The following is a 25,035-nucleotide window of genomic DNA, read 5'->3' on the forward strand; positions in this document are numbered from 1 at the left end:
ATCGAATTTCTACGTGTTCTAGTGGCATTTCGATGCTGCACGGTCGTAAATTACCGGACACTGTACAAGAGTGATGGAAAAATCGCTTTTTCCGTTCATAGATGTAAACCGACTAGCTTCGGTTTTCGACTGTAGGTACAGGTTTCAAAGGACTCGGATATTCTTTCCTGGGTATTGATTTTTTCCATTACGATTTAAACGGACTCCAGTAACGATGGATACGAGAGCGTATTACGAAGAGTTTGGCGGCTAAAGTACACCCTCGTCGAAGCGACGGGAGCCCGACAACGCCCAGGAGGGTTGAATTTAGCCCTTAATTACGGGGACCGGCTCACGAACGATCAGCCACCAGAATGTTTGGCTCGTCGAGGGTTTCCTCTATCGCGCTTCACCAGATGCTTCGTGCTTACCATGAGAGACGATCGTCCTGATTTTTTTTTTACACAACCTGTATCATTAAGAGGAATCCCACTACTCGTTTCCTGTATAATTTCGTTCCTTCGTTCGAGCATTTAAAATTTGATTCGTTTAAAATATAATGCCGATATATGGATACTTGTCGATGTAGGTTAAGTCCATCGAAACAAACGTAGCTGCTATCGTGAACGCTATTAATACCGTTATTTATTATTTGCTGTTTGCTATCGAAAATCAAAAATATCTAGAAGGGCGAAGGAGCGAACAACGAGCAAAGAGAGCAAGGTACACACCAACGATCCACTTGCGAGTGAACATTATTGCAGGCGTGTAAAGGGTCGTTGTGTTCGCACGCTCTCTTGTGCAACGCTCTCTTACCCTTCTCACACGCGTGCCGCGATAAAAATGAGCTGCATGCGTGCTGTGTTTTAAGATGTGTCTCCGATTTTATTCAACGCCCAGCCGCCTTCCCTCCGATCCCACTCTATCGTCCGTGTTAATTCTCCTGCGTGTGCAGATCAATTTGCGAATTCACCTGATCATTTAACTTAATCCCGACAGGACGAGTGTCGTTTGTTAAATCAAGAAGATGAAAAATATATTATTTTCGTTCAGTTGATTCACCGAATGTTCAATGATTTACGAGATATTTGTAATAAAGAATATATATTGCTTAATTGTTGTATCTTTGTTGCAAGAAAGAAAACGAAGGAAAAAAAATACAGCGAGTGTGTAAAGACGCATACTTACCATCGGACATGATGACGAACAGTGATCACCGGGTCTTCGCAAACATTTTATGATCACTGCACGATTTTCTTCTAACAAACTCACGATCAGTTCTCGAGACCTATAAAAACGTTCGATTATTCGCAAGAATTTTCTGTCTGGTACGAATGCTGATAAGAACTGTGTTTCATGAACGTGCTCGCGAATAGTATGCACGCTGCACGCAATTTGCAATCTATCGCGGACAGCGAGGATGCAAGATGTTTAATGAGGTTACTGGATGGTTCTGCAGGTGCGATAGATTACCGCCATGAACGATCGTGCTATAAACTTTATGGCGCTAGGCTTCTGAATGACTACTTGCTACATACGTATGTATAAAAGATAGTACTTAAAAGCGGAGAATTATTAATCGAACAGCGTTCTTCACTTTTAATTCACAGCGTTATAACTATCAAGGTATCTATCGACGTTTCATACGAATTCAAATGCTTTTCAATGATTTTATTTTTTTATCATTTTATCATAAAATTTTATTTCGCCAGGATCATGTATATCTTAGAATGTAAACTGTAACATTAAAGATAAAACTAAAATTTGTCAGTTTTCCAATAAACTCCAATAAATGACAGTATACATAGAGTTTAAAGCACTGTATTGTATCTGAGAAATATAAAATGGTATTTAAATCTACTATAAATAGATTTATATTGTTTGTAAGGGATTGAAAATACTATATAGTATTTCGGTATATTTGTTCTTCTGTTCTTCGAAATCTTTTCCTTCTACTCTGATCTCACATACTTAATATTCTTCTAATTCTAATCTCATGTATACTAAGAAAAAAAAAGAAAGAAGAAAAAGAAGAAATTCATTTGTACACGTATAATTACGCGATTATGTAATATTTTCCACGCAATCTCATTCGATTCGTACAAATTGACATAATACGATTGCTCATTACGTTACGCGACAAGGCCGCAGTGGTTTGCATTATGAGACTTCGATGCAACTATGCATATGGTCCTGCACATCGTACTAGCTTCGCTGAAACTTTCCATTAATTGCATAATTAAGCAAATGGGGACGCAAAGGTGTACTAAGTGCTTCGTCTCGAAACTTCAACGATCTTACACAAGATTTTGGGCAACTGCGAAGATGACGGAGTTACAAGTAGATGAGAACAGATTAGAAGTCTAGATGACGGAGACAAAGTTATACTCACCTTATGAACAATTAAGGCGACTTCCTTATTAAAAGACCACGCACGTAACACGGAAACCAGTTGCATCCAGTGTACACGAAGGATGCATCGATATACGCACGTTAACTGAAGCCGTTTCGCCGACTGACCTTGTCCATTTTACATAGCCGCGACAAACGAGCGTGATTAAAGAGGAATTAATTAAAAAGCTTCGCGTCTATGACGCGAGGCTTCGCGCTATCATACTTCTTTACACGCGAATACATTCTCGTATTTAGAAAATTTCGATTTCCTATGCCGAAGATTGTTTTATAACAGTTCCGCACGCGAACATAACTGCGTAAATACTATACGAACATTTGTGCACTCGAGGATAGCATAGACGAGAAATCATGGCCGAGAATGCTCGATTTAGATGCATTTTGCTCGGTGAAAGTCGCGTCATGATTCGATTTTCCTCTTTTTTGATTTAGTTTAGCCTGTTCTAGTGGAATGACCGTGGCGGCTTCGTGACAGGACTATCTCAACGTCGAGAGATCACGGACTCTGAAATCGAGAGCATAGTCGTAGGTATTTAGGTCGACGCTCGGCCTCCTAGACTCGCGACACTGTGCTGTTCAATGTGCGTGGAACGACTTGCAGATAGAACCGCCTGCATCAGCGAAAGAAGCATCGAAGAAAAAATATTCATCTGAATATTACGTTCGTGACGTCTTAGTAATTTTGCTGATTGTTACAAATGCAGAGTAGATGGATACGGATCTTGGATTCATTATTCGAAGTACGTGCATATTCGAGAAATATTTTAATAGCGACAGGACGATAGACGCTTGGTGGCAAAGAACGAAAGTAAGTTATTATTGCGGACGAGTGTATTGCAATTCGTAAGGTACAAATAGTACAAAGGGTATAAGAGTACAAACATTGCGTAGGAACTAGAATATGCGGACATAGAAAAAGTACAGTTTAGAGACGTGACATAGAAGGGTATCGTTTTCCCTCGTTCACCCTTGCTCGAATTTCGAATTGCGCACATCGTGACTTACCTCCGATTTTCGTTTCGTAATTCATCTCGATTTTCGGTTAAGACTCGTGCCGAGATCGCTTGTGCCGTTTTCAACACGATATCAAGAGCGTTACGCACGTGGATTGACTTAAATGGAATAGAAATTGACAAGCTTTTTTCAATCTTTGCGAATGACAACGATGCGAAAGACGAAGAAAGAGGAGAAGAAGAAGAGTAAATAGAAAGGGAGGAAGAAAAGAAAGGACAAAGTGAGAAAGCGATGGGAGATGAATCTCGACACGAGCCCCGATCAATAAACGTAACGTGTCGCGCGTAAATCCTATATCTGATAATACAATAAATATTATAATAGAACAACGCAATAATAAATATATTTATATTTGTATATATATGTGTATATATTATATATAATATAGGAAGAAACATGTCGACACAACTAGCTCTAAACACCGAGAGGATCCATTTTCTTATCTTTTCTCTTCGCTTATCCTTCTTACGTTCTCTTCTTTTCTTTCTCCTTGAAACCCCGTATTTACAGCCGCCTCACAGTCGAATTTTTACATCTTACAAAAGAATCAACCGGTTCAACTATGCAGCTTAGATTTCCAGTATCGCTGAAAGTGTGATCGTTTATCGACGAAGAATAAAAAAAAAAGCGCCTATCGCACGACAAACACGCGTTTAACTACTAAAAATGTCTCTACCGAACGTTTTACGCTTTCGACGCTTTCCCGTTTCCTCTTTATCTCTCTCCTGACCATTCTTTTTCTCGTCGAGTTGTTCCCAAGGGACACACGCACATATCGTCACGCAGTCGTCTCACACAACACGCGGTAAAACAAACGCATACGGGCATTCTCGCGGAACAATAGTATCGTACACCGATCGATTAGATCGGTACGACTCTCTCATTCGGTCTCTCCTCGTGGAACCATCCGTTGAGCAGAAAATGTATGAAACACACTCGAGCAGGTCGTCTCGGCTAATTCTTTCAAGGTTGCGGTCGATCGCGATTCTTCGATACCCCTTTTTCCTTTTTTAATTATTCAGAGATTGGACAGCACACTCGACGGATTAAGGCTTAATGATATGATTCGCCATTGTACTCTGTTCCTCCCTCGAACGTTATCTTCATCTTATCTCCTCTTTTTCTTTTTTTATCTTAACATTTTCTTTCTATCACTTCGCGTGATAAATCTATGGGAATCTACGGGACGATGCTTTTGCATTATTGCCACCGTTCAACAATCTCGTGAATTTCTTTTTTATAAACGTACCTATCTTTCTTTCTTTTTTCTTTTGTCTTTTTTTTTCGTTTTCTTTTTTTGAAACGGTTGGAAGTAACGCACGAAGCATCGATTCGGTGCTATGTTTAAAACTGAGACCTCCCTCTTCCTCTCGCTCGTTCTCACCGCGTTTCTCTCTACAAACCGATATTTCGAATTTAGATTCGTGACTAACGTGCAACGCCATGCGAGGAACCGTTGAAGGCTTGCAATTTCGATGTGATTCAAGTGGACTTGTATAGGATAAACGTTATGTGCTCGCACGCTCGACTCTCGAGGCTTCCGTTTCCTCGAAATGCGCACGATCGATCGATCGCGAGACGTTGCCGCATAAAATCGTGAGAAACAGACTATACATTTACTTTGTACAACTATCGTGACAGACGCGTTGGACTTTTATACTTATTACTTCAAACCCACTTTCCCTTCGAGTAAAAAAATTACGACGAGAGCATCTACGTAGTAACAATATAAAAAACTATTCGAGTTGTTCAGTCAGGATTTCGCTATAGGTAATCTGTTTCTCTCGATCGTTGGATTATTCTTTTAGTTTCTTTCTCTCTCTCTCTCTCTGTCTCTCTCTCTCTCTCTCTCTCTTTGAATTATTCATTCGAATAACCAGGGACATTATGTTAAGTTGCAGCTTTGTACTACGTGGAAGACGGATATCCGTGAGAGTATTCGAGTAACATCGAAGGACAGATCGATCAGGGGTTCTCTGGGTTAACGCGGATTTTGGTCGACTTGCATCAGAAACGTAATCGTTCTTCTATCACCTTAACCATCGTCCTAAGGTTGCTTAGAATTCAGTCTTACGAACGTTTACGATCAAAGAAAAAAGACCTTTCTTTCTTTTCTCATTCTTTCGTATACACACACTCGCTGCCTTTCTCTCTTTTCTCTCATTCGTTATTTTGATCGGTAGAAAATCGTCTTAACGCTTACTTATCGAACAGAAATCTCATTGTTCCCGAGAAAATCGAAGGAACAGTCGTTGCTTCGACGATTCTAAGCGACTAATCGTCTAACATCTAACCTCGGTAAAAATTGTGCGTCGTTAATCGTGCCTCCATTCTTTCCTACTCTTTTACTTGTTTCCCTTAAATCGATTACCATTAAAAGATTTCAAAATGTCTGCGCGTTCGTTCGCAGTTCGTTCCTGAATCTCGTCACGTACGAACTGCGTATATACATCGTGATTCGTTTTAACGCGACGACGATTCGAGATAAAAGCTTCTTACAATTATCTAAACGATAATAAATAACACAACTTCTCGACGATCGAAAACAAACGCGGCTGCCAACCACTTTCTCCTCTACGGTTCGTCGAGCTTCGTTTTAACGCGTTACTAACGTGAAATCGTTAACGTATAACGTGTCTAAATCAACCTAAAACAACGCATAACGCCTCGAAACGCATACTCGACTAACATAGTGAACTTGGTAAATTGTATCGACAGCTTTTTGCAACACCTCAGGGACGTAGGACGAGGATTTGACGAAGAAGAGGTAAAAGGACGTCGACCTTGGACCACGTAGCTCACAAAGAGACTTTTCTCCGCGATTACATGAAGTAAATTGGATCGTTCTCCGCGATGGCATCCAGCCTGCCCGGCAAGGTTTTCGGTCGTTGAGGAGCCGTGGTCTTGTACACGACCTCACGAGACCCCTTACGTCACATGTAGGTTGGTTTCACCTTGTACGCCCTTTTCCAAACCTCGCACAGACAGACGGTGCTGTGGAACCTATAGAAGATCGCCAGAGGCATCGAGACGTGCGTGATGATCGTCCACGCCCACAGGCCGTAGAAATGCAACTGCACCGGGTGCGATTCCGCTCGCGATTTTTCCAACGTGTTAATCGCCCACATCGCCAGATTCGTCACCAGTAGAAACGTCACGATCTCTCTACCCGGTTTCCTCCTTATTTGTTTCGCAGTGACGACAGATCTCCTTGACGCGTCCAAAATGAAGATGGTTTGAAACGTAGTCTGCACAACGCTCGCCAACGCCGTAATAAGCACCAAGATCGTGTGCTTGGCCAGAGTAAATTGGGCGCCGATGATCGTGAACGTTGAATAAATGAACATGCCCGTCTGCGCGGCTACTAGAAGTATGTTGTCCAGTTCTAGGTTTCGGGTGCCGTCGTAACGGAGCTTTCGCATCTGGAACATCCCTATCAGCGTGGCCAACGTCGACATCCCGTATAACGTTAACTCGCAGACGTTCACTTCGGTGACGGCGAAGCTGACCAATTCTGGACGCGATATTAACACGAAGAATAAAATTAGCGAGATGATCGTTAGCACCAGGATCAAGATGCCCACGAACAGACCTTTGTGCGCCCGGGCACAATCCACGCTGTAGTGATGCGGCGATCTCCTGTGAAATTGAAAGTAAAGTCAGAGCTTGTACGCGTGACTAACGCATTGAAGTATATTTATAATTATTATGGTCTTCAATTGTGTTCAACGATTTACCTGTAAGCATGAGCGTGATGCCGGGACCCAGGAGGTGTTTTAGGCTGAGAAAACGCCGCCTTCGATATATTCTTCCACATTACGTATAGAATCGCAGCACAGATTAAACTGTACTCGATCGTGCAAGGAAATAGAAACGGACTAGCGTCCTGGACTAACGATCCCATTATGTTGGTTCGACGACACTCGAACATGTGATGCGGCCCTTTCAGACCTCTCGGTAGCCTCAGGTGCTCGCCATGGTGGTAGTGATTATGTCCCCCAAGATTAAGATTGGCCTTCGAACCTAATTTAATTTCAACTTGATTCTCCGCTCGATATCATTAGGGGTTTCGTTGTACTCGAGAGACGACATAATTATCCAGACACATGTACATATACAGTGACGAACGAAGATACTCGAATATTTTTTAATAGGAATCTTTTATGTATGTATCGTATGCGTTATGTAAAACGCATTAAAATTTCATCTGCCAAGTTGTTATCAGATATCAGTCTGGAAATGTAGAAATTACAAAATAGTTAGCTCAAACGTATATCTACAGCATGATTAATCATCCTCAGCGTATAATAAGCGTCACAGACGGCCCCGCTGAATAACGATTGGTCGTTTAAATAATTTTGTCATCTCTGTGCAATAAAATACATTCGCATTAAATATCTTATAGCTTCTAAGTATAGCGTAATCTTAATTTTAAACTGTATCGACTCTCATTACAGTGCTAGTGAAATTTCAAAATGTTTCGTACAATACGCGTAAAAGGTTATCACTACGGTTTGCGAGCTACTGCCCGTACGCAGCTATGGATCGTACCTAATCTGTGGGAGATCTTTAACGAGTTGTTCTCCGGATTGTAGAACGTCAATATCTCGTGTTTCGTTTCCTGTACAAGGACGCTCAGCCAGACCGACAGATTCGTTCCAATCATGTGCATCAGCCCGAAACGCGCAACCACCCGATGACGATAAACTTTCATTTGCTGTCAAAGAGAACACGGATTAACATCATCAGCGATTCGTAGAAAGGAACGAGAGTTTCCTTTGTACATCTAATTAAGGAAAGAGAAATAATCTTTGAAGCAGGACTAGGGAATCGCAAACGTATCGATCAGACGTTCGATAAGGATAATTCGATAATTATTAACCAGATTTCTCTCGTTGTAAAAGACTCAAACCGTATTTAGGGGGATGTTAAACGATCGGCGATAATTGAACGATGGGAATTCTCTCGATCGAGAAACCTCCACGGAAAGTTTCGATGAAAAGCGGTCGAGTGTGGCGAGAAATATTCATCTGTCGCGAGGCAAAGGAAAGAGCAAAGCCGGCCAGGGTAGGACAACTCGTGTTTCAGTATTAGTTTCAGGGTTGTTCACCCTTCCGTTTCATTAGCCTTTCTAGACAAGCTTCTCGTTTTGCATCGACGCTTTTGCTCTTTCATTACGTGCCGCGCACCGATCTCTGCATCATCGATGCCGCTTCTATTTTTAGTCCCATCACCTACTCAGTGATCCCCCTGCTGATTTTCAGTTAACCATCCCCTTTTACGCAATATCTTTGCGTGAAAAACGACGAACCGAACCGCTGCGATTCCCTTATCCCCTCTTAACGCTTGAAAGATGGGCCACGATTTTGTTTGCCATCGATCCAGCCACCGTACATTTACGTTTCTCCATAACAACACGCTAGATGCCAACATACGAAACGTTCAATTTTCCAATTCGTCTCCTTTTTCTAACACGATATACGTAGTACAACCTTTGTATAGACATTGTAAATGACGACCAGCAGCTTTCCTCTATATGGCATTGTAAAATTGACAATTTGTCATCGTAAATGGTTTTAATTTTCTAACTGTTACGGACGTAAAGGCATCTTTTTTTGCGATTCCTTGAAGATAAACGAAACGGTGAAAAATAGAACATCTCGTATGATATATTTTCATACAGGATCAGCTGTCGATTGCATGATGATCAGTGAAACGAGGGTTAATCTCGAATATAATTTCGATATCTGTAAAAATATACTCACCTCGTTGTTCAGAAATATAAAGTACATTTGTATGAAGATGAACGCCATCCTAGTGGCCGGCGTGAGGGCGAGCATGATGTTGTGGCACTTGGTGTTCTGCTCCAGCTCGAAGTACTGACCAAATTCCAGTCCCGAGTAGATCATCGAGCCGATACCGAACGCCACCGCACCCATTCGTAGATAAAAGCTTCCGTAGTGTTGAGCTGGTTTGATAGCAGTCACGTGCGGACACGTGGTGTCCGCAACATCGCTGTCGCCACCGGCGCCGCTCGACGATCGCGACGAGTCCAGGTCGCACACGTCCTTTCGTTTCTCTTCTCATGCAAATTTATGGTAATCGGTCGGTTAAGATTAATGCGATTTTAACGGGGCTCAGCTCGCTGCTTCCCGTCGTCGGAAGCGGGTTGAAAGCTAGCGCGCGAGATGCCCGACTCGCCATTGCCACGCAATGATACTTTGACCCTTTAACGCTGCACTCTGACATTCTTCCGATTCGCTTATTTTTCATTTTCCGTTTGGATAGAAATGTCGAGTGACTACAGAAATCATTGGCGCATGCTTAATTATTTTCCAATGAAGCGTTTCTTTATCAAGTTCTATATATTTTATTTTCATAGCGTCAAATTTGTGTAATCGTATGAAAATACTACTAAATGGTAGGAAATAAATGTAATATACTTGGATTTAATCAATTGGTATATAAATGCTGTAATCGATACAACGATATGCCGATACTGTTTTTAGCTATTGTATCGTTTAGTTGTTTAGTATGAAGTTACGAGGTCGTAGCTAATGGCGTAATTAAATTTCTGCGAGGGTTCGTGTGAAGGGATTCGCAATGCACACAACGAGCAAAGGATTAATTTTGTAAGAAGCAGGCTGTTTTTGACAAATCGATAGGCAAGCGCCTAGGTTAGCGTAATGTGACCTATGTTCATGTCATAACAGTCTTGTGTAGAAAGAAATTACCTACTCGTAAAACAACTCGTAGCGGACCTTCCTGAAACGTCAAGTGGATCGTGTTCATTCGACCTCGTTTATATCCCTGGTCGTCGATATAAAGAAAAAAACAACGAAAAAAGAAAGAAAAAGAAAGAAAAGACGGAGAAGAAAGAATTTCGTGCGATCACAGCGATCGACTTACTTGACTTGGATTTGCCGTCGCGAAGCAACGTGGCGTACATGTAGACGAGAAATATCATACTGCCGAAGTAGAGGTAAAGGTAGAATCCTTCGTAGAACGATGGCGGTATGTAGGTGGATATTACTTCAGCCATGGGAAAAGCGATTCCCATGACGACCAGCAGCTTTCCGTAAAGAGCGCTAAAAGTCGTTGCCAGGGCGTCACTGTGCAACAAACGGAAATTGTGCTTGAACGAGTGTGCCCACGCATTGGATTTCTCTCCACCGGGGAAATTGGATTATTTCCGGCCCTACCTGTTGTCGCGATTACTTTCTTCGACTTCGAGCGTTCCACCAAGATTACGGATATCGTTGTTCATCTTTCGAAATGCGTACCTATCGCGCGTGTACAGAAAATCGAATACGAGAAAATTCCTTTTCCTTCTTTAGGTTTAGGCTTGTAGCTCGATCGACCGAAAAAACGCAAGCGAAATGAACGTTAGCCAGACAAAAAGGAAACGTCGAGGCCCCGGAATGCAACGTCGGGAAGCGTCAGTGGAGATACCATCGGCCGCAAATACATCCACCCCCGTAAGAATTGGCTCAATTACGAGTAATCGTGTGCTCGACCGTGCGTATGTGTGTTTGATTCATAAAGTACCGGTAATTGCGGTGCAGACGTCGGTCAGGATAACCCCGAGGATCACGTGAAATTTCCGTGGTGACCGGCATATATTCTCCCCCTTCGTGTTAATTCGTTTGGAATTGGAATCAGTCAAGATGAAATCTTTTGGTCGATCGGTGCACAAGCGCTAATGGGACGCTTGAAACGTTCAACTGCGAATATGACCCGATTTAATCGTGCACGTTCAACTTTTCCACGCCATGACATTACATTCCACTGATTTTCGATATAGGCACCTGAGAGTTCTCGATATAGAACGACTCGTTGATGGTTATAAATTTGCAATACCTCTCAGCAAAGAAATTGTAACGCCTTTCTCATTCTGTATTCTATATCCTATATTCCATATTCTATTCTATTCGTTCTACCGCTCTTCGTTATCGAATTATTCGCAATTTTAATATCTTTTACTTTTTTCTTCTTTTGGTAGAAATAAAATTCGCAGGAGAATCATAGTAGAAAAGTTTATCAATTACTACGGTGTTATATCCATACATAAATGTTCATGATTTACGTTCCTTTCGTTGCTTCGTTATTTCGCTGAACATCCTGAATTTTTATTTTTAAATTGATAGCTATGAAGGTATGGAAATCGATTCAGTGCAACATCGCGATAAAACATAAAGCCGGTATTGCGTTTTCAGTCCTTAGACAAAATATACCAAATACAACCAAAAAGAGCAATAACTGCATCGTATCAAAAATACTATCGATTAAAAGATTAGAGCTATAAAATTATAAGTAAACTTGCTATATATTGATGGCTGATACATATACGCTGTCTTTCCCTATAATCGGACCATGGAGCCGTATAATCCTATAGAACTATATGATTCGATAGTCAGTATCTATATCGGTTTGAATATATCGAAGCTCACTACGTAAGAGAACAAACAATCCAATTCGATTCGGTGGAGAGCGAGAAAGAAAGGAACGTAAATAGAGAACTTACCATCCAAGCTTCTTCCACTTCCGGTCCTCGGCGACATCGAGGAAGGTCGGTGCCGGATAGCAGACCGCGGAAATCGGCTGCGAGGAGCATGGTAGAGCCAGGGCGAACTGGGGTGGCCGGTGAGCGCGGGAGGGTGAGCTGCTGCTGTGTCTAGACAGCGTTTCCGGCGAAACGATTACCGCGGACGGTGAAGCCGGCGACGGTAGTGCAGCCGGCAATCCTGGCCAGCTGAACAGACCGTGTTTCCTCATTATTTCTATCCTGTCCTTGGCCGATCGATTCATTGGTATCGACGGCTCAATTACGGTAGTAGATAATTACAAGGTACGCTGCTTGAGGTACCTGAACTACATCGGTAAAACGATTCGTTCTTTTTGTCGTTCCTGTAATTACCTGTGATTTCAATGTTCTTTTCATCATCAAAGATACTTCGACTCGTCGTGATTACGTACTTATCGATACTAACGTGTACTAATCGAGCTTTACGCTTATCCATCGTCGAAAAGAAATTCTTCCATCCAACGAACTCGTAAAACGAACGGATCAATTTTTTCTAATCGGCCCATACCTACGCTGGTTGGCGCGCGGGAATCAGAATCGATCGTTCTTTCCGTTTTCATTCTAGTCCCGGTCCCCAGTTACCAATTTTCATTCGTTCCACACGAATTTGCTCGGTCGAAAGCAATTTATCCCGAAAGCATTCGACGCCAGTGCTTATCGCTTTCGAGCGGACTCGCGCCCTGCCCCCGTAATACGTTTAAGCGAGTTTCCTGAGTGCTAGCGGGTCGTCTGAAACGTGCACGCGGCCCGAACTTCGTCACCGTGAAACTGGCTGTCGTTACTCGCCGCCAATTCGAACTCGTTAAACTGCGCCGACAAATGGCCGGGAAACTTTTCACTGGGCGGTATCGCGACGTCGTCAGTTTCTCCGGAGAATTTCCACTCCAGCCATTGTAAGAAAGGCGACACGACGTTAAAGAGTACGTTCTCGGGCTTAAAGGCGGTCGCGCTAACACGGGGAGGAGTAATTAAGCGCGTTGCCGGGGAAAAATATTTTTTCGACCTGTTTTCACCACGCAACACGCTTAATGAAACTCTGGACGCGTTGCTCCAATCTAGTTTCTCTAGTTTATTCTTTTCTTTTCTTCTTTTTTTTTCTTACGCGCTGCGAACGCCAGTAATTAAAGTGGGCGTGGGTTTTCTCATTTGCTCGATTGCGCTCTCCTCGCGCTATTCTACCTGTACTACACGGCTATGAACAAGAAATTCGTTTTCTCTCGTTATCCGTTTAAAAGAAGAAAAGGAGGGAAAAGAACAAGCGGATAATTAACGCGTTGCTACTTTGATAGAATCAATGTTGAATATCCGATGAGTCTGGCCGCAACGTAACAACGGCTGCTAACTAAAAGTTTCGAGGAATTGAAAGGGGAGCTCCGGCCGCAAACGGTTTCGCGCGTCTAATTTAAGGTCAACACGGTGTCGTAACGTTTGATACACGTCACATTGACACTGGCTGCAGGAAGAGACCTACTATAGAGCGCGGACGGTCTCGCGAGCGTTATTAATGCGACGACTTTCGAACCAGTGGCCGTTTATCTAATGATAATCCCTCCTCCGATACGGCAGCCGTTTCTCACACACGTGCCGGCCTCAAGATTCGCTGCAATTGTCTTCTACGAAGAAACGGAGAAACACGTTACCCGTTTCTATGGAATCCACCACGACAACTTATAGATATACGCTTGGCGGTCGAAACGGAATGTAAATGCACTTTCACCGTTGCCAGCGTCGTCGCGATATTGCGTCGACGTATCGGGGCGAAATTTCAATTTACCGCAAGCTTGATTTACCCCCAACCACTCTGCAAGCGTTCCGCGAGAAAGAATTTTCGAGACGTCGTAAACGGAGTTGCTCGCTGGAAAACCAATTTTAGAATATACGAGAAACGGCGAAAATATTCGAGTAAAATAAATAGATTTAAGTTTGATCAAAGTGATCGACAGAAATGGAGTAATTTGAGTGTTCAACTATTAACGAAAGAGTTCGGTTTTGGAAACAGGTCAACGTCTATTTTCGTATTCGAAATTCACCGCAGATGGTGTATTCCGGTTCGCGACATCCTCCGAAAGATCCCCGATATCCGAGCGTTATTTAATATTCTAGTAGCTGTCGTTCCACATATCCGAACGCGAATTACGCGTCTGAAACGAACACGTTGACGAAGCGAATTTCATGAAAGCCATCCATCCGCGAGGTTTTCGCTAACCCCTCTTTAAATATATCCAAAACCGGGAGATCGTTGTTCCGCGCGTTTAAGAAGGTAAACGAGGTACCGCGTAAAGCGACCTACCCCTACGAGGCCGATAGTAGGCAGTGAGAGGGACGTGGAGGAGTTTCGTCCTTTTCACTCGAGAGATTGCAGGGGTAGATGGTTGCTTGGGCGTGCGCGCGAGCGCGTTTCCACGCACCGTGAAAGAGAAACGTGAGAGGAAAGGTAGTCGACCAAAGATGGAATACGCGCGAAAGAGAAAGAGAGGATGACTCGTCTCTTGGCTTGCAGCTTTTTGAAATAATCACGTAGTGTTGAAGAAGCAGAGGAGCGCGAGAGGGTGTTGCCGGACGAGAGGGAACCCGTGGAAGGGAGCAAGAGGGCACCGAGGGGTTGATTCAGTGGCTGAGTACCGTTCCCTCATTGTGGCACGAGTGTATCCGTGGCTCAAGGACTCAGGGACTGGCTCACCCTTGTTTCGGTGGCTCCGCCACTCCGCCGCCCCTTTAGGATATCCCTCAGGAATCTATTCCTCGTCTTCGTTCGTTCGTTCGTTCGCTCTCTTTACGTGCTCGGACTCGAGCCACGAGAAAAGACCTCCTTTTAATCGTTTCGCTACCAAACTTTCGCCACGTAAATACTCGCTAAACGCTTTTCACCCCTTCTTCCCTACTTTTCCCGAGCTGTTTTCGCCAACGCCAAGCGCCACGCATTTTTATCTCTACGATTATTGCGAACTCTCCGACCGGCTGGGGATTATGCTTTTGACGTTCGAGGAGGGTCGTGGTTGGCCCGACTCGATACAGTGAACGTTTCGTGGTCGAGAGCTTTTTTGCCATCGAGTTTCTTCTCACTTTCGTTATCTAGTTTCTTTCACGTTAAATCGTTTTCGTACTCGCGATAGGCAATGATAACGTACATAGATCGACTGTAATCTTTTCGAGATCGATACGACGAAGTGTCACTACCAAACTAATAAGATTAATTTCTCGCTCGCAATTCTCACCGAATGCGTTGTTCCCTGCTGCGTTAATGGAAACCCAAAATTCCTGGTCTACCCGCAAAACAACTTCCAACTCGAGCATTTCGACGCGTTTCAACGATCGATCGAAATCCCCCTCGGGAAAGCATGCGAAACATACGAGGACTACGTCCTTGTCGTCGTCGTGCCATCGGAAATCGTAGACGACCGTGTGGCAGTGTGCGTGCGCGATTTCAGGATTCCCGACAAGTCGTCCGGAGTGAGAAGTACAGAGAGAGAGAGAGAGAGAGAGAGAGAGAGGAAGGAAGGAAGGAGCAACCGGATCGATTCGTGGTCTCGACAGGGTGGAATCGTAGTACCTGAGGGAGGTCTCCTTGATGAGCATATCCGTGACCTTGGCTGGTAGTTTCCTCGACCGTCTCGGCGGAATGTTAGCTGCTGAACTCGCCAACGGGTTCGCACAGTCACGGCCCTGCGGCTCGTGTCACGACACTCTCGGACCCCGCATCACAAACTGATGCCCTGCACTCTCGCGAGACCGCGGCTCTCTCTCCGCTAATCTTGCTCCTTCTCTTTCGCTGTCCCTCTTTTTCTCTCCCCATCCCACTCGTCGCCTGTATCCATCGTCTCTGGATACGCGGCCGTTTGATAGCGAGCTCGTTACCCGAATGAGATTCGCAGTGGCGTAACGTTCGCGGAAGGACCGCTCGAACTCGCCCACGTTCTATGCCACGAAGTTTCGTTCTGCGTGTCGAAGAGTTGCCTCGAGAAATCACGACGAAAGCAACGGCACCGACAAGTAGGCGGAAGCTGCGAGACGAAGGTCGAATGGAAACAAAGGAGAGACAGCGGCACTTGAATTTGGAAATTCTCGAATCGGATCGAGTGCGTCGAATTGCTTTAGCACCCTATTCGGTTCTCTCTATCCCCGGCATCTTCTCGTTCGTACCTTGACCGTGCAACGAGGATCCTCGAATCACGAACTTCCGCAACTTTGATCTTCGTAGGAGAAGGAAGAAAAGGAAAGGGGGAAGCGACTCGCTCCTCCTTTGCCCTGGCTAAGTTTGCTTGAAAGGAGTCGGGTGCCGAGTGCGCGTGCACCCTGATCAAATCTGCATGTAAATCGACGGAATAGGCCAGTCTTCCTGTTCTCGTCCGGACCGAAGGAGAGGACGGTTCACCGGAGGTTCCGGTGAAACGGGAAAGGAAGAGAGAGCTGGTAGCGGCAGAGGGAGAGAGAAAAAGGGACGAACGTTGGACGATGCGTAGAGGCAGGAGGGTGTACGTGGAGAGGATAGGAGAGGAGAGAAACGATAGAGAAGAGAATGCAACGACGGAAGCGAGATGGAAGCGACACGAAGGTCGTTCGTTGGCCATAACGAAGTGACAGGTCAATATTAACTTCGGTGCCGTTGGCCACTCGTGCGTTCACGAATTCACGTTCGATATCCGCCGGAAGTAATCGAGTTCGGTACGAAATGGAGGCGGCCGGCTATCCACAGATCGGCTGCCGCAGATCGGATGGAAATTGCCGTTCGAGCGGCAATTAATCGGTCGATTCGTCGCGTCGCCAAACGAATAAATAATCGATTCACGCGAGACAACAACGGTGATCGCGTTTCAGATAATACATAGCGGAAATTACGAGAAAATTATTTGCCTAACCGTGATCAATATTCGGAAGAAGAAAAAGCACTGTCGTACGCGTTTGATTATCGTTGCTTGCCGCGATACGCCTTTGACGTCTCGTTTCTTGGTGACTCGGAGATTAAATCCGGTAGAAGCGGCAATTTTGCAAATTGGGGTCAGTGTTTCGCTTTGATCAAAAGCTCGCTCCGTTTCGTCTCGAACTCGCCCCTTTTCGGGCCGTCGACCACTCGTAAACGACTTTGGTCACCGATAGAGGTTACCCCGGTTTCAACATGATCAGCGTTCTCTCTCGGTTGCGAACGTGTTCACAATTGTGCTTCCGGTCATGCGAGTAAAAATTAATGGAGCAAAATGGAGACGCTCGCAATACGATTTTTCACGATCAAGTTCAATCGTCGATGGTGGACAAACTGCCGCCGGTCGCTTCCCTGCTGGATACACGGGAGCCGAGGGATGCGCGTTAATCGTGGACAGTGACTAATGTTCCATGCCTGTGAATAGTGGCGGTGGTCGTTCGAATGAAGAGGCGAGGAGTAACGTGGCCGCTTAGGGGGGACGGTAATTCACATAGTGACGTTACGTATGGACCTACAAAGCGAGAAATAATGGACGATAACCTACAAGAATCTACAGAGATTTCCATCAGTGACATTATCAATTCTCTGAAAAATATGATGTAGCACCGACTAATGCGTGAATCTAATCGACGCGTATTATCCACGACCAGATATGTTTTTTATTAATACGCTGCGTATCGTTGCTATAAGATCATCCTACAATTTTTTATTCTTGTCATATCGATTCTTATTAATTGTACGAACAATACGAAAAGGATAAATTATTTTTCAATATGATCTCGAGCACGGCATATTTCGTTCCTTATCGCGTTTAACGTATAAAAATATATATCGAAACGTGTAGAAATTAAAAGCTTTTTAAGCGTGCACGTCTAGAATATTCAGTAGCAAAAATACGAAATTGTAAAGGAAGCATCTACAGATTTAGATGAGATTATTAATATTTAGAAGCCATTCATGAAATTGGTGGCTTCCCTTGTATCCGATCAATGAAACCGTCAAAGACGGATCGTAATTCAGACTTCCTGCCACGAGGTAATCGCGTCACGGGCCTAATATTTCCATCGGTTGCCACGCTCGTAGTCGTTTCCTTACGCGTTCCTGCAATTATGCTGTATTCCTCGTGGTATTCCAGACGCGTTGAAAATACTTTCTTCTATCTCATCTCGCATTTTGTTCACCCCGACGCCGAGATTTTGTTTACCTACTTAACCAACCACTTTTTCCCCGGTTCGAGTTTCTCGCCAAATCTAGAGGAGACTCAAGCGAGAGACGTATGAGGCATCTTTAATGGATGAGAACGTTGCTGACAAAAAATGTAGGGGGTGAAAGACGCTTAACGCCGAAGACGGAAATTAATCGTTGCCGGTTTATTTCAATCGCCTTTCTTTCGAGCGAAGATGTCTTTATAGCAGCTCGTTCCAACGATGTTCTTCTTCTTCGTCTGAACGTTTCGCAAGATGTATACGAATGACCAACGTCGTTTATGTAACGAAAAAAAATTTAATTTCCAAGTTGTATCTGATATCTATTCGGCATACATAGATAGTGAAATGGCTAGGTAAAAGAATGCAGATCTAATTGCTTATTTCTGATAGACCCCATACAGTTATAAAAATGGGCACATTCAGCCAAAAGCATCACGACACCTGTTTCACGCAATTATACTAATATTATTATTATTATTATTAGTCTACAAGTTTTGTTATTGTCACTAGTACAATCAAGTGTCCTAATACCTGTTGCCGACAATCGTAAATGAATTTGTCCCTGAGCTACTGCATTTACCATCCTCTCAGTTTCACAAAGCGTATTAATAAAAAAATCCCGACGTCTAATTAGAAAAAAGAAGCGAAAGGTGAACATAATATGATCTTTTCACTGCCATCTTGAAATTGTTAGTCTCTGTAGATAAAACACCTCTTTACGCCCTGAACGCTAATATTTACCCAGACCATCTACTTGCCTTTCTCTTCTTCAGTTACTAACCGAACATCCTTCAATCCGTAACCGCAAATATCCTCGAGCGACGAACGGAATCGCGTTACTGGACAAATCAAAATCGCGTCTCCCAAGTAAAACGAAGGATCTCGCTGAGGGTGGAGGAAAAAAGAAAACGGGGGATTCCAATTAAAACCGAGATCTCTTCGACTCGGATTGACACTAAACCTACCGGCGCCGTCAAATTGACCGCTCTCGCGACTTCTACACAAATTTAACCATATTTAAACTTTATCATGTCGCTTCATAATTTCTCACTTTTCCTAAAACATGCATACAATATATTTTTCGCTATTTAATTTTAGTTTGCTCTTTTATTTTCTGAGAAAAATTTGTACTCCGTTTTGCCTACCGTGAGCGATCATTTTGACCGCCCGACAAAATATATTGGTTATTCTTAAAATAAATGCAATCAGTACAAAAAAAAGGCTATTTCAAGGTCAGATGACAAACAAAATCAGTAATAACAAATAACAACAACTGTTACAGCCGTAATCTTGTCATAAAACAATCCATCCCTCGATCAAGATACCCACCAGCTGTCAAGACATATCAACTCAGGCCCATAATAATCCTAAGGAGCCGCCACAAAATTTAGTATTTTTTACAGTCCATTGTTACAAACATTTTAAAAGTCGAGAAGTTTCTTAGGGTTATTACTCATTGCTATAAAACTATTACTTCTTTAATCACCGGTCATTTTGTCTGCACATGGTAGAAATAGGTATACACCAAGTGTCGTTAGGTTTAATGTTAAAATATCGCGCAACGAGATGTACGCTGTTTTATTGCTCAGAATTTCCGACGCGTACTTACTCTTGCGGGGCGAGCGTGGAGAGCTGGGACGGGAGTTGCTGCTGCGTTGGTTTCTCGGCTTCCGTGTTAATTATTGGGCGGCCCTCGGGTGTTCGCAACGCAGCCTCCATCGCCGCGGCTTCCTCCTCTTCGCGCAGCTCCTCCGAAGCTTCCTCCGGGATCGTGATCATCACGTCCTCTAGCAGCGGCAGTTCGTTCCCAGTTTCTTCCAAATGGTTGTCCATCATCGGGTCCGAGTTTTCTCCTGGACGCGTTACCTCCTCGATGTCTGAGTCGATGCCCTGTCCACACGAATTAATACCCCTTTAGAAAAATTGTTAGAATTAAAGCTTTCAGGTTTGAGACGCGTTCTTAAAAAGATTGAGGTGGATAGATCCTGACCGGCACTGCTGGTGTATAAGACTTTCGTCTTCATTTGCGTTGCCTTCTTTCAGTTAGAAATTGTGGAAAAATAATCGGACTGTGAGTGTCGGGATTCGAACTTGGTCTGGAACGTTCATAACCAACTGCGCTAACCATTGTTTTGGCGTCGTCCAGTCGACGATAGGGTCTTTGTGTAGCAAGCCACGGGACACAAACCGTTGGAAAGTTTGCTGTCGAGTGCCGCTACAAGATAAAGATATGTCCCGATACTTCTTATTCTTATTATTTCTTTTACGTATCGTTCTCGTATAAGACTGACTTTCTTTCGCGTTTATGAAATCCTTTATTCAACTATAGATGCAGAGTAACTTTGAAAGTATATTTCATGTAACGAGTAGTCAATGCGTTTCTCAATTTTCTTTCAGAGTCACGCTGTTATCGAACTGATATCTAACTCGTTAGAGTTTGCTTCTCCACTCTGCTTTCATTTATCCTATCCCCTTTCTTTTCCTTAAAGATATCAGCAAGTTCGCCGTGGATAAAGGTAACGGAAAGACTTTCTATCGACAAAGAGACCGCGAATAGATATTAATATAAATTTGTCCTATCCAAGGATAGAAAATATCTATCAAGGATTATCAATGTATCGTGTTGGAATTGGTACCTGGGCAAAGTCCATGTAGAAGGAATCCCTAGAGTCGGAACTGCCTCGGCGGAGCCGGAGGCTGAGATCCGGCGAGCTCTCTCCCATCTTTCTTATTTCCTTTCTCGTTCCTCCTCGCCTCTTCCTGTCTCCGCTCCGTCCCTCCCCTGTGTCTCCCTTGCGCAGCGCCTTCTCTCCACCCCTGTGCTACCAACCCCCTTTGTCTTTTACGAGCTTCTTGCTCCACAGACGGGGAATTCTAAAGAGGGTGGCCCTGCACACACAATCCAGCGAGTTTGCAGCCTGAAAGAATCGTCCTTGAATGACAGATCGTCGTCTCGTTCTATCATCTTCCGCCCTTTCCGCGCTTTTTTTTTCTTTACGCTCGCTCTATCCTCGCTGTCATCGTCCCTATGTCCGTCTTTGTCTGTCGCTCGTTTCCGCGGAACGAGCATGCGAAAGAACAAGAGTACGTCGTCGTTCGTCATTGGCGCGAAACAAAAATGCCCTGATGAAAGAAGGGCTGCCGAGTGGTCGTACGTGAGTCCGTGAATACCGAGTCCGGATCTCTGAATATCAAACGTCCGCGCGAATTAAAATTTCACCCCTATTTCCCCCGCTGTCGTCCGTGCTACTTTCGCTGGAAACGGCCACGGGGACAACGAAACGCCGTTGAACAGAAAATAGCCCCGTTCTTCGAGAGCGAACGAATAAAAATACCCTACCGTAAGTCAATAAATCACGGAACGACTGGTGCATTTAGGATAGGCATAAACGGACGTTGGAATTAAAATATGAAATCGAGGCATAGTAATTACGCGCAGGTACCGTAAGTATTCCGCGAATATTTATGCAAATTCGTATTTTTATGAATATAATTCCTACTTCTCCGGGTCTCCACCTTTATTCTACCCTCTTTCCTTCTCCTTCAGATTTGACCTCATAAACGCTATTGCCAACGAATACCTTGCGTACTTTATATAGATATTTTTGCATACTATGTGTTTTTATTTTATTTTTCCATTTTCGAATTTATACGAATGCGTAAAAATTTCCAGTCTAATTACACTATGTTTTGGGAATATTATTATAGACATATTCATCGAAACGCGTGTTTAAAATTAACAAGTATCCTGTGAATTGTGATCGGGAATGTACTTGGAGTACTTTGCTTGTTCCATTCGAAGGGTTTGAAAAGTTCTCCGTTGCCTGAAAGCAATAAACGATCGTCCGTCGATCGAACTTCCCACTTCTTACATTAATTTTCGAGGATTTCGATGGGTAGCCTTCGAAGTCTCGATCGTCAGACGAATAGAAGAAGGTGTCGTGGATAGGCGTGATTATCGGGCGTCTGGTAACTGGATTCAGTTACGTCGAAACTAATTACGAAAGCTAGGAAATTCAATGGAGCCTCCGGTTTGTCTTCGACTTAATTGCCTTAGCTGCGACTCCGACTGGCTGACTTTAATTAAAACTAGAAAATGTCGGTCTCGCGGCTCCCCACGGGATCGAACGCGTGGAAAAATCTCGTTCACGCGAACGAGCATTTTTTCCTCCGTCGCCTCGTTTAATTAACTTCGACTTGATCGGCCTGATTGAGATGACATGGCGCGACTCGAACATGGAACTTGTATATTTAGTCGTTTAATCTTGTTATTTCAAAATGTTAAAAGAGAGCTTAACGCGAAGCTTCTAGTTAAAACGGTAACAAGATATTCTACGTGCAACTTTCTTGCACCATGTTATGCACGTTAGCCTGGACCTACGTCTAGCCTTGCGAAATTCTGTTCTCGATAGACCTTCCAAGTGCACGAAACCTTACTCCCTTTTCGTCTGAACTCGACTGCCAGGAGAGACTCGAGCTTCCCTTACACTTAGCTATCGTATTCGGTGCAATTACTGCTCGGTTATTCGACCAAAGTACGAATTTCGACATTATTATCGTAGTTTCGATAGCTAAGAATAACGAATTTTCACCGCAAGCTTCTCTCGCTAATATATCACTCGGAGGCAGACGTCTGCTGTGAAAATGGAAGTACTTTGCAAGTAAAATTCAAAGAGGGGAATCGAAAACGTTCAGTTGGTCGTACCTTCAGGGAACATTTGTCTTTCTGTGCGCGATCCAGTCGCGGGCCAGTAAGACGCCACTTCGCCAGGATCTTGTAAGCCTGAACGTCAATGAACATTCTTCCTGTTCGGGATCAGACTCAGAACGCCATGCCGCGTCGGACCCTCTCGTTCCTCGAACGTTTTATGGCCAGCGTGCGTGGCGTCGAATATTTCTCCATCAAATGACTCCCCGTACACGTCACGATATTGCTACGGACCAGGGGAGAGATAACGTGGGGTAAGATGCTGGCTGTATTTTTTTTTCTCTGTTGGGAAAAGCCGGAAATAACTGGGAGAATTGCCGTGCGGATCTACTGCGCGTTTGTACGATTTCTTCCTCTCGGTTACCTTTGATGAAACGATTTTACAAATTCCATTTTTTACATTCTTTTCAACAGACTTTATTTCTCTTTGTAAATTGCGCGGGAATTGTAAGAGCTTGAAAGAAAGGAGTCCACTGTTTAGCAGGTTGGAAAAGTCTTATCGTTTCAGTATTGAATTACAACGTAGCATTACGTGAAACAATTTTAAATAAGCTATAAATATGGCAATCGATACAGAGATTCCGTGGGCAAAGTTGTACAATTGTTGAAGCATACGTTTGCCAGCGATCCGCAGCAACGATTTTCCGTCACTTATATCGCGTGCCGGGAAAGGCAGGTATTTCCATCCGCGTTCATGCTCAACGGCAGTTCATTGGCTTTTTGCGTCCATAGCTCGTTTCGTTGCTTTATCTAACGCGTGGCATGAAAACAAGCCTACGGTGGCTGCACGCAACCTATTTGCCACTTTCCGCCGACCTTTATACGCTATCAGACACAAAACGTTCTAAGAGCTGACGATAGCGGCAGGAAACAAAATTAATTAGGTCGAGTCCGGTTCGAACCTATTGACGCAACTACGCATGAACACGGAAGTAAACGTTTCTGACTTTTTCCTAACTACTATCTCAAATCTCTGACATGTAAATCAAAGCATGGAACAGGAGCAAAATTAAGCATTGTCTACTCTGTTTAAGAATTTTCTACTTCTACCTCGTTCGTTTCTCTTAACACGAACATTCTCTACTTGAAAAACAAATATACGAGAGACAAATCATTGTTATTTCTCGTTCAAACAAAAACAAAAGAAAAAAAAAAAAGAAGGAAAAAAGAACAGAAGGGAAGTGTACAGGAAATCCACTTACGGGGTCTGTGTCTCACACGATCGGACGTTCTCCACGCAATGTATCCTCATTCGTTCATCCCCCCGTGTCGCGGTCCGATTCGTTTTCACTTTCATCCAGCGGCTCGTGGTACCTCCTACCCTCCCGCGCGGACATCCGATCGCGGCAGCGGACCCGTCAGCTAGCCTCCGGTATCCGGAACCTCCGCGGTTCCATGGCCGGCCGCGAAACGGTGTGTCGGATCACACGAAACCACCCACACCACTGACACACGCAACAGAACACGGAACCAATTGACTATAACAACCGCGGGAAGAGGATTCGCGCGACTGATTCAGAAACACAGTCACCGATACGAGTCGCGAGACCGGCGTTGCACCGTGACTGCGATCGGAAATCGCACGCGATTCACCACGCGTCCGCTTTTGATCGTTGTCGCGCGTGCAAACACGCACCACGGGGATTGTTTTCCTATGGATATTAATCTGTAAACGGACTTGACCGGCCGTTACGATCGCCACGACCGCAAACACGGCCGGAACTTGTTGATACGACCTTGCGCTAGTAATCGAAAGTGTTTTCGAAGCGCGGGTTCAGGGACGACGTACGATCAATCGTGGCGTCGAGACCAGCCACCGAGACGACACTCTTTGGCACCCCCCGAAGGGCGCGCCACGCGAGCCATCGACATCCTGCTGCCAGAGCTGCCGGGCTGCTGCGATGGCCCGGGCGTCGCGATCACAGCGCCTGCGACGCCGCCACCCGTCCCACGCTGGTGATGTCGTTGCAGCTATTCCAGGACCGTATCTATCCTATACAATTTTTTTCAAATCCGATACATCGTTTCCTTTAGTAACATCGCAGAATTTTATTTAGAATGACAGATTCCTTTGGTGATTTTTTTCTAAGACTGAAGCTTAGATGACCGATTGGTAATGATTATGAGGACTTGGAACGCTCTTCTTATTTGCGATAGGTAATTCAATGAATTTTTAATCGATTAGATTATAATTTAAAGAGTCTTAATTAAG

General features: G+C 44.1%; 2 protein-coding genes across 7 annotated transcripts in view; both read right to left on the bottom strand.

The window, feature by feature from the left end:
- The window catches only part of OtopLa (proton channel otopetrin-like a), a 37,810-nt gene extending 35,329 nt beyond the window's left edge, over window positions 1-2,481 (bottom strand). Inside the window, exons 1-2 of the mRNA XM_076619244.1 lie at window positions 2,372-2,481; window positions 1,168-1,267 (exon numbers count right to left, since the gene is read on the bottom strand). Coding sequence (XP_076475359.1) covers window positions 1,168-1,177 — 10 coding nt within the window. The 5' untranslated portion in view covers window positions 1,178-1,267; window positions 2,372-2,481. The remainder of the gene's footprint in view (window positions 1-1,167; window positions 1,268-2,371) is intronic.
- Window positions 2,482-3,750: 1,269 nt separating this feature from the next.
- On the bottom strand, window positions 3,751-24,688 carry LOC117155773 (proton channel OtopLc). 6 transcript variants are annotated; one of them, XM_033332105.2, is made up of 11 exons: window positions 24,026-24,688; window positions 22,821-23,049; window positions 20,752-21,004; window positions 19,725-20,005; window positions 11,930-12,157; window positions 10,315-10,517; window positions 10,144-10,170; window positions 9,171-9,484; window positions 7,957-8,122; window positions 7,143-7,428; window positions 3,751-7,044 (listed from the first exon to the last, which is right to left on the bottom strand). In XM_033332105.2, the coding sequence occupies exons 3-11, from the start codon at window positions 20,836-20,838 to the stop codon at window positions 6,339-6,341; spliced, it is 2,298 nt and encodes a 765-aa protein (XP_033187996.1). In that variant the 5' UTR covers window positions 20,839-21,004; window positions 22,821-23,049; window positions 24,026-24,688; the 3' UTR covers window positions 3,751-6,338. The 6 variants fall into 6 exon arrangements, with proteins under 6 accessions (XP_033187996.1, XP_033187998.1, XP_076475362.1 ...); XM_033332107.2 differs by lacking the exon at window positions 10,144-10,170; XM_076619247.1 differs by lacking the exon at window positions 10,144-10,170 and having other exon boundaries at window positions 9,171-9,487.
- Between the last annotated feature and the right edge of the window lie 347 nt (window positions 24,689-25,035).

Source organism: Bombus vancouverensis, chromosome 6 (genome assembly GCF_051014615.1).
Source record: "Bombus vancouverensis nearcticus chromosome 6, iyBomVanc1_principal, whole genome shotgun sequence".
Lineage (NCBI taxonomy): Eukaryota > Metazoa > Arthropoda > Insecta > Hymenoptera > Apidae > Bombus > Bombus vancouverensis.

Excerpts from the sequence above, each read along its gene's own strand:
- LOC117155773 (XM_033332105.2), bottom strand. The coding sequence starts at position 20,838 with ATGGGAGAGAGCTCGCCGGATCTCAGCCTCCGGCTCCGCCGAGGCAGT. Across the intron at positions 12,158-19,724 it reads TCCACGCTCGCCCCGCAAGA|CTGGCCAGGATTGCCGGCTG; the intron begins GTAAGTACGCGT and ends CGGTCTGTTCAG. Across the intron at positions 10,518-11,929 it reads AAGTGGAAGAAGCTTGGATG|TGACGCCCTGGCAACGACTT; the intron begins GTAAGTTCTCTA and ends TTTGTTGCACAG.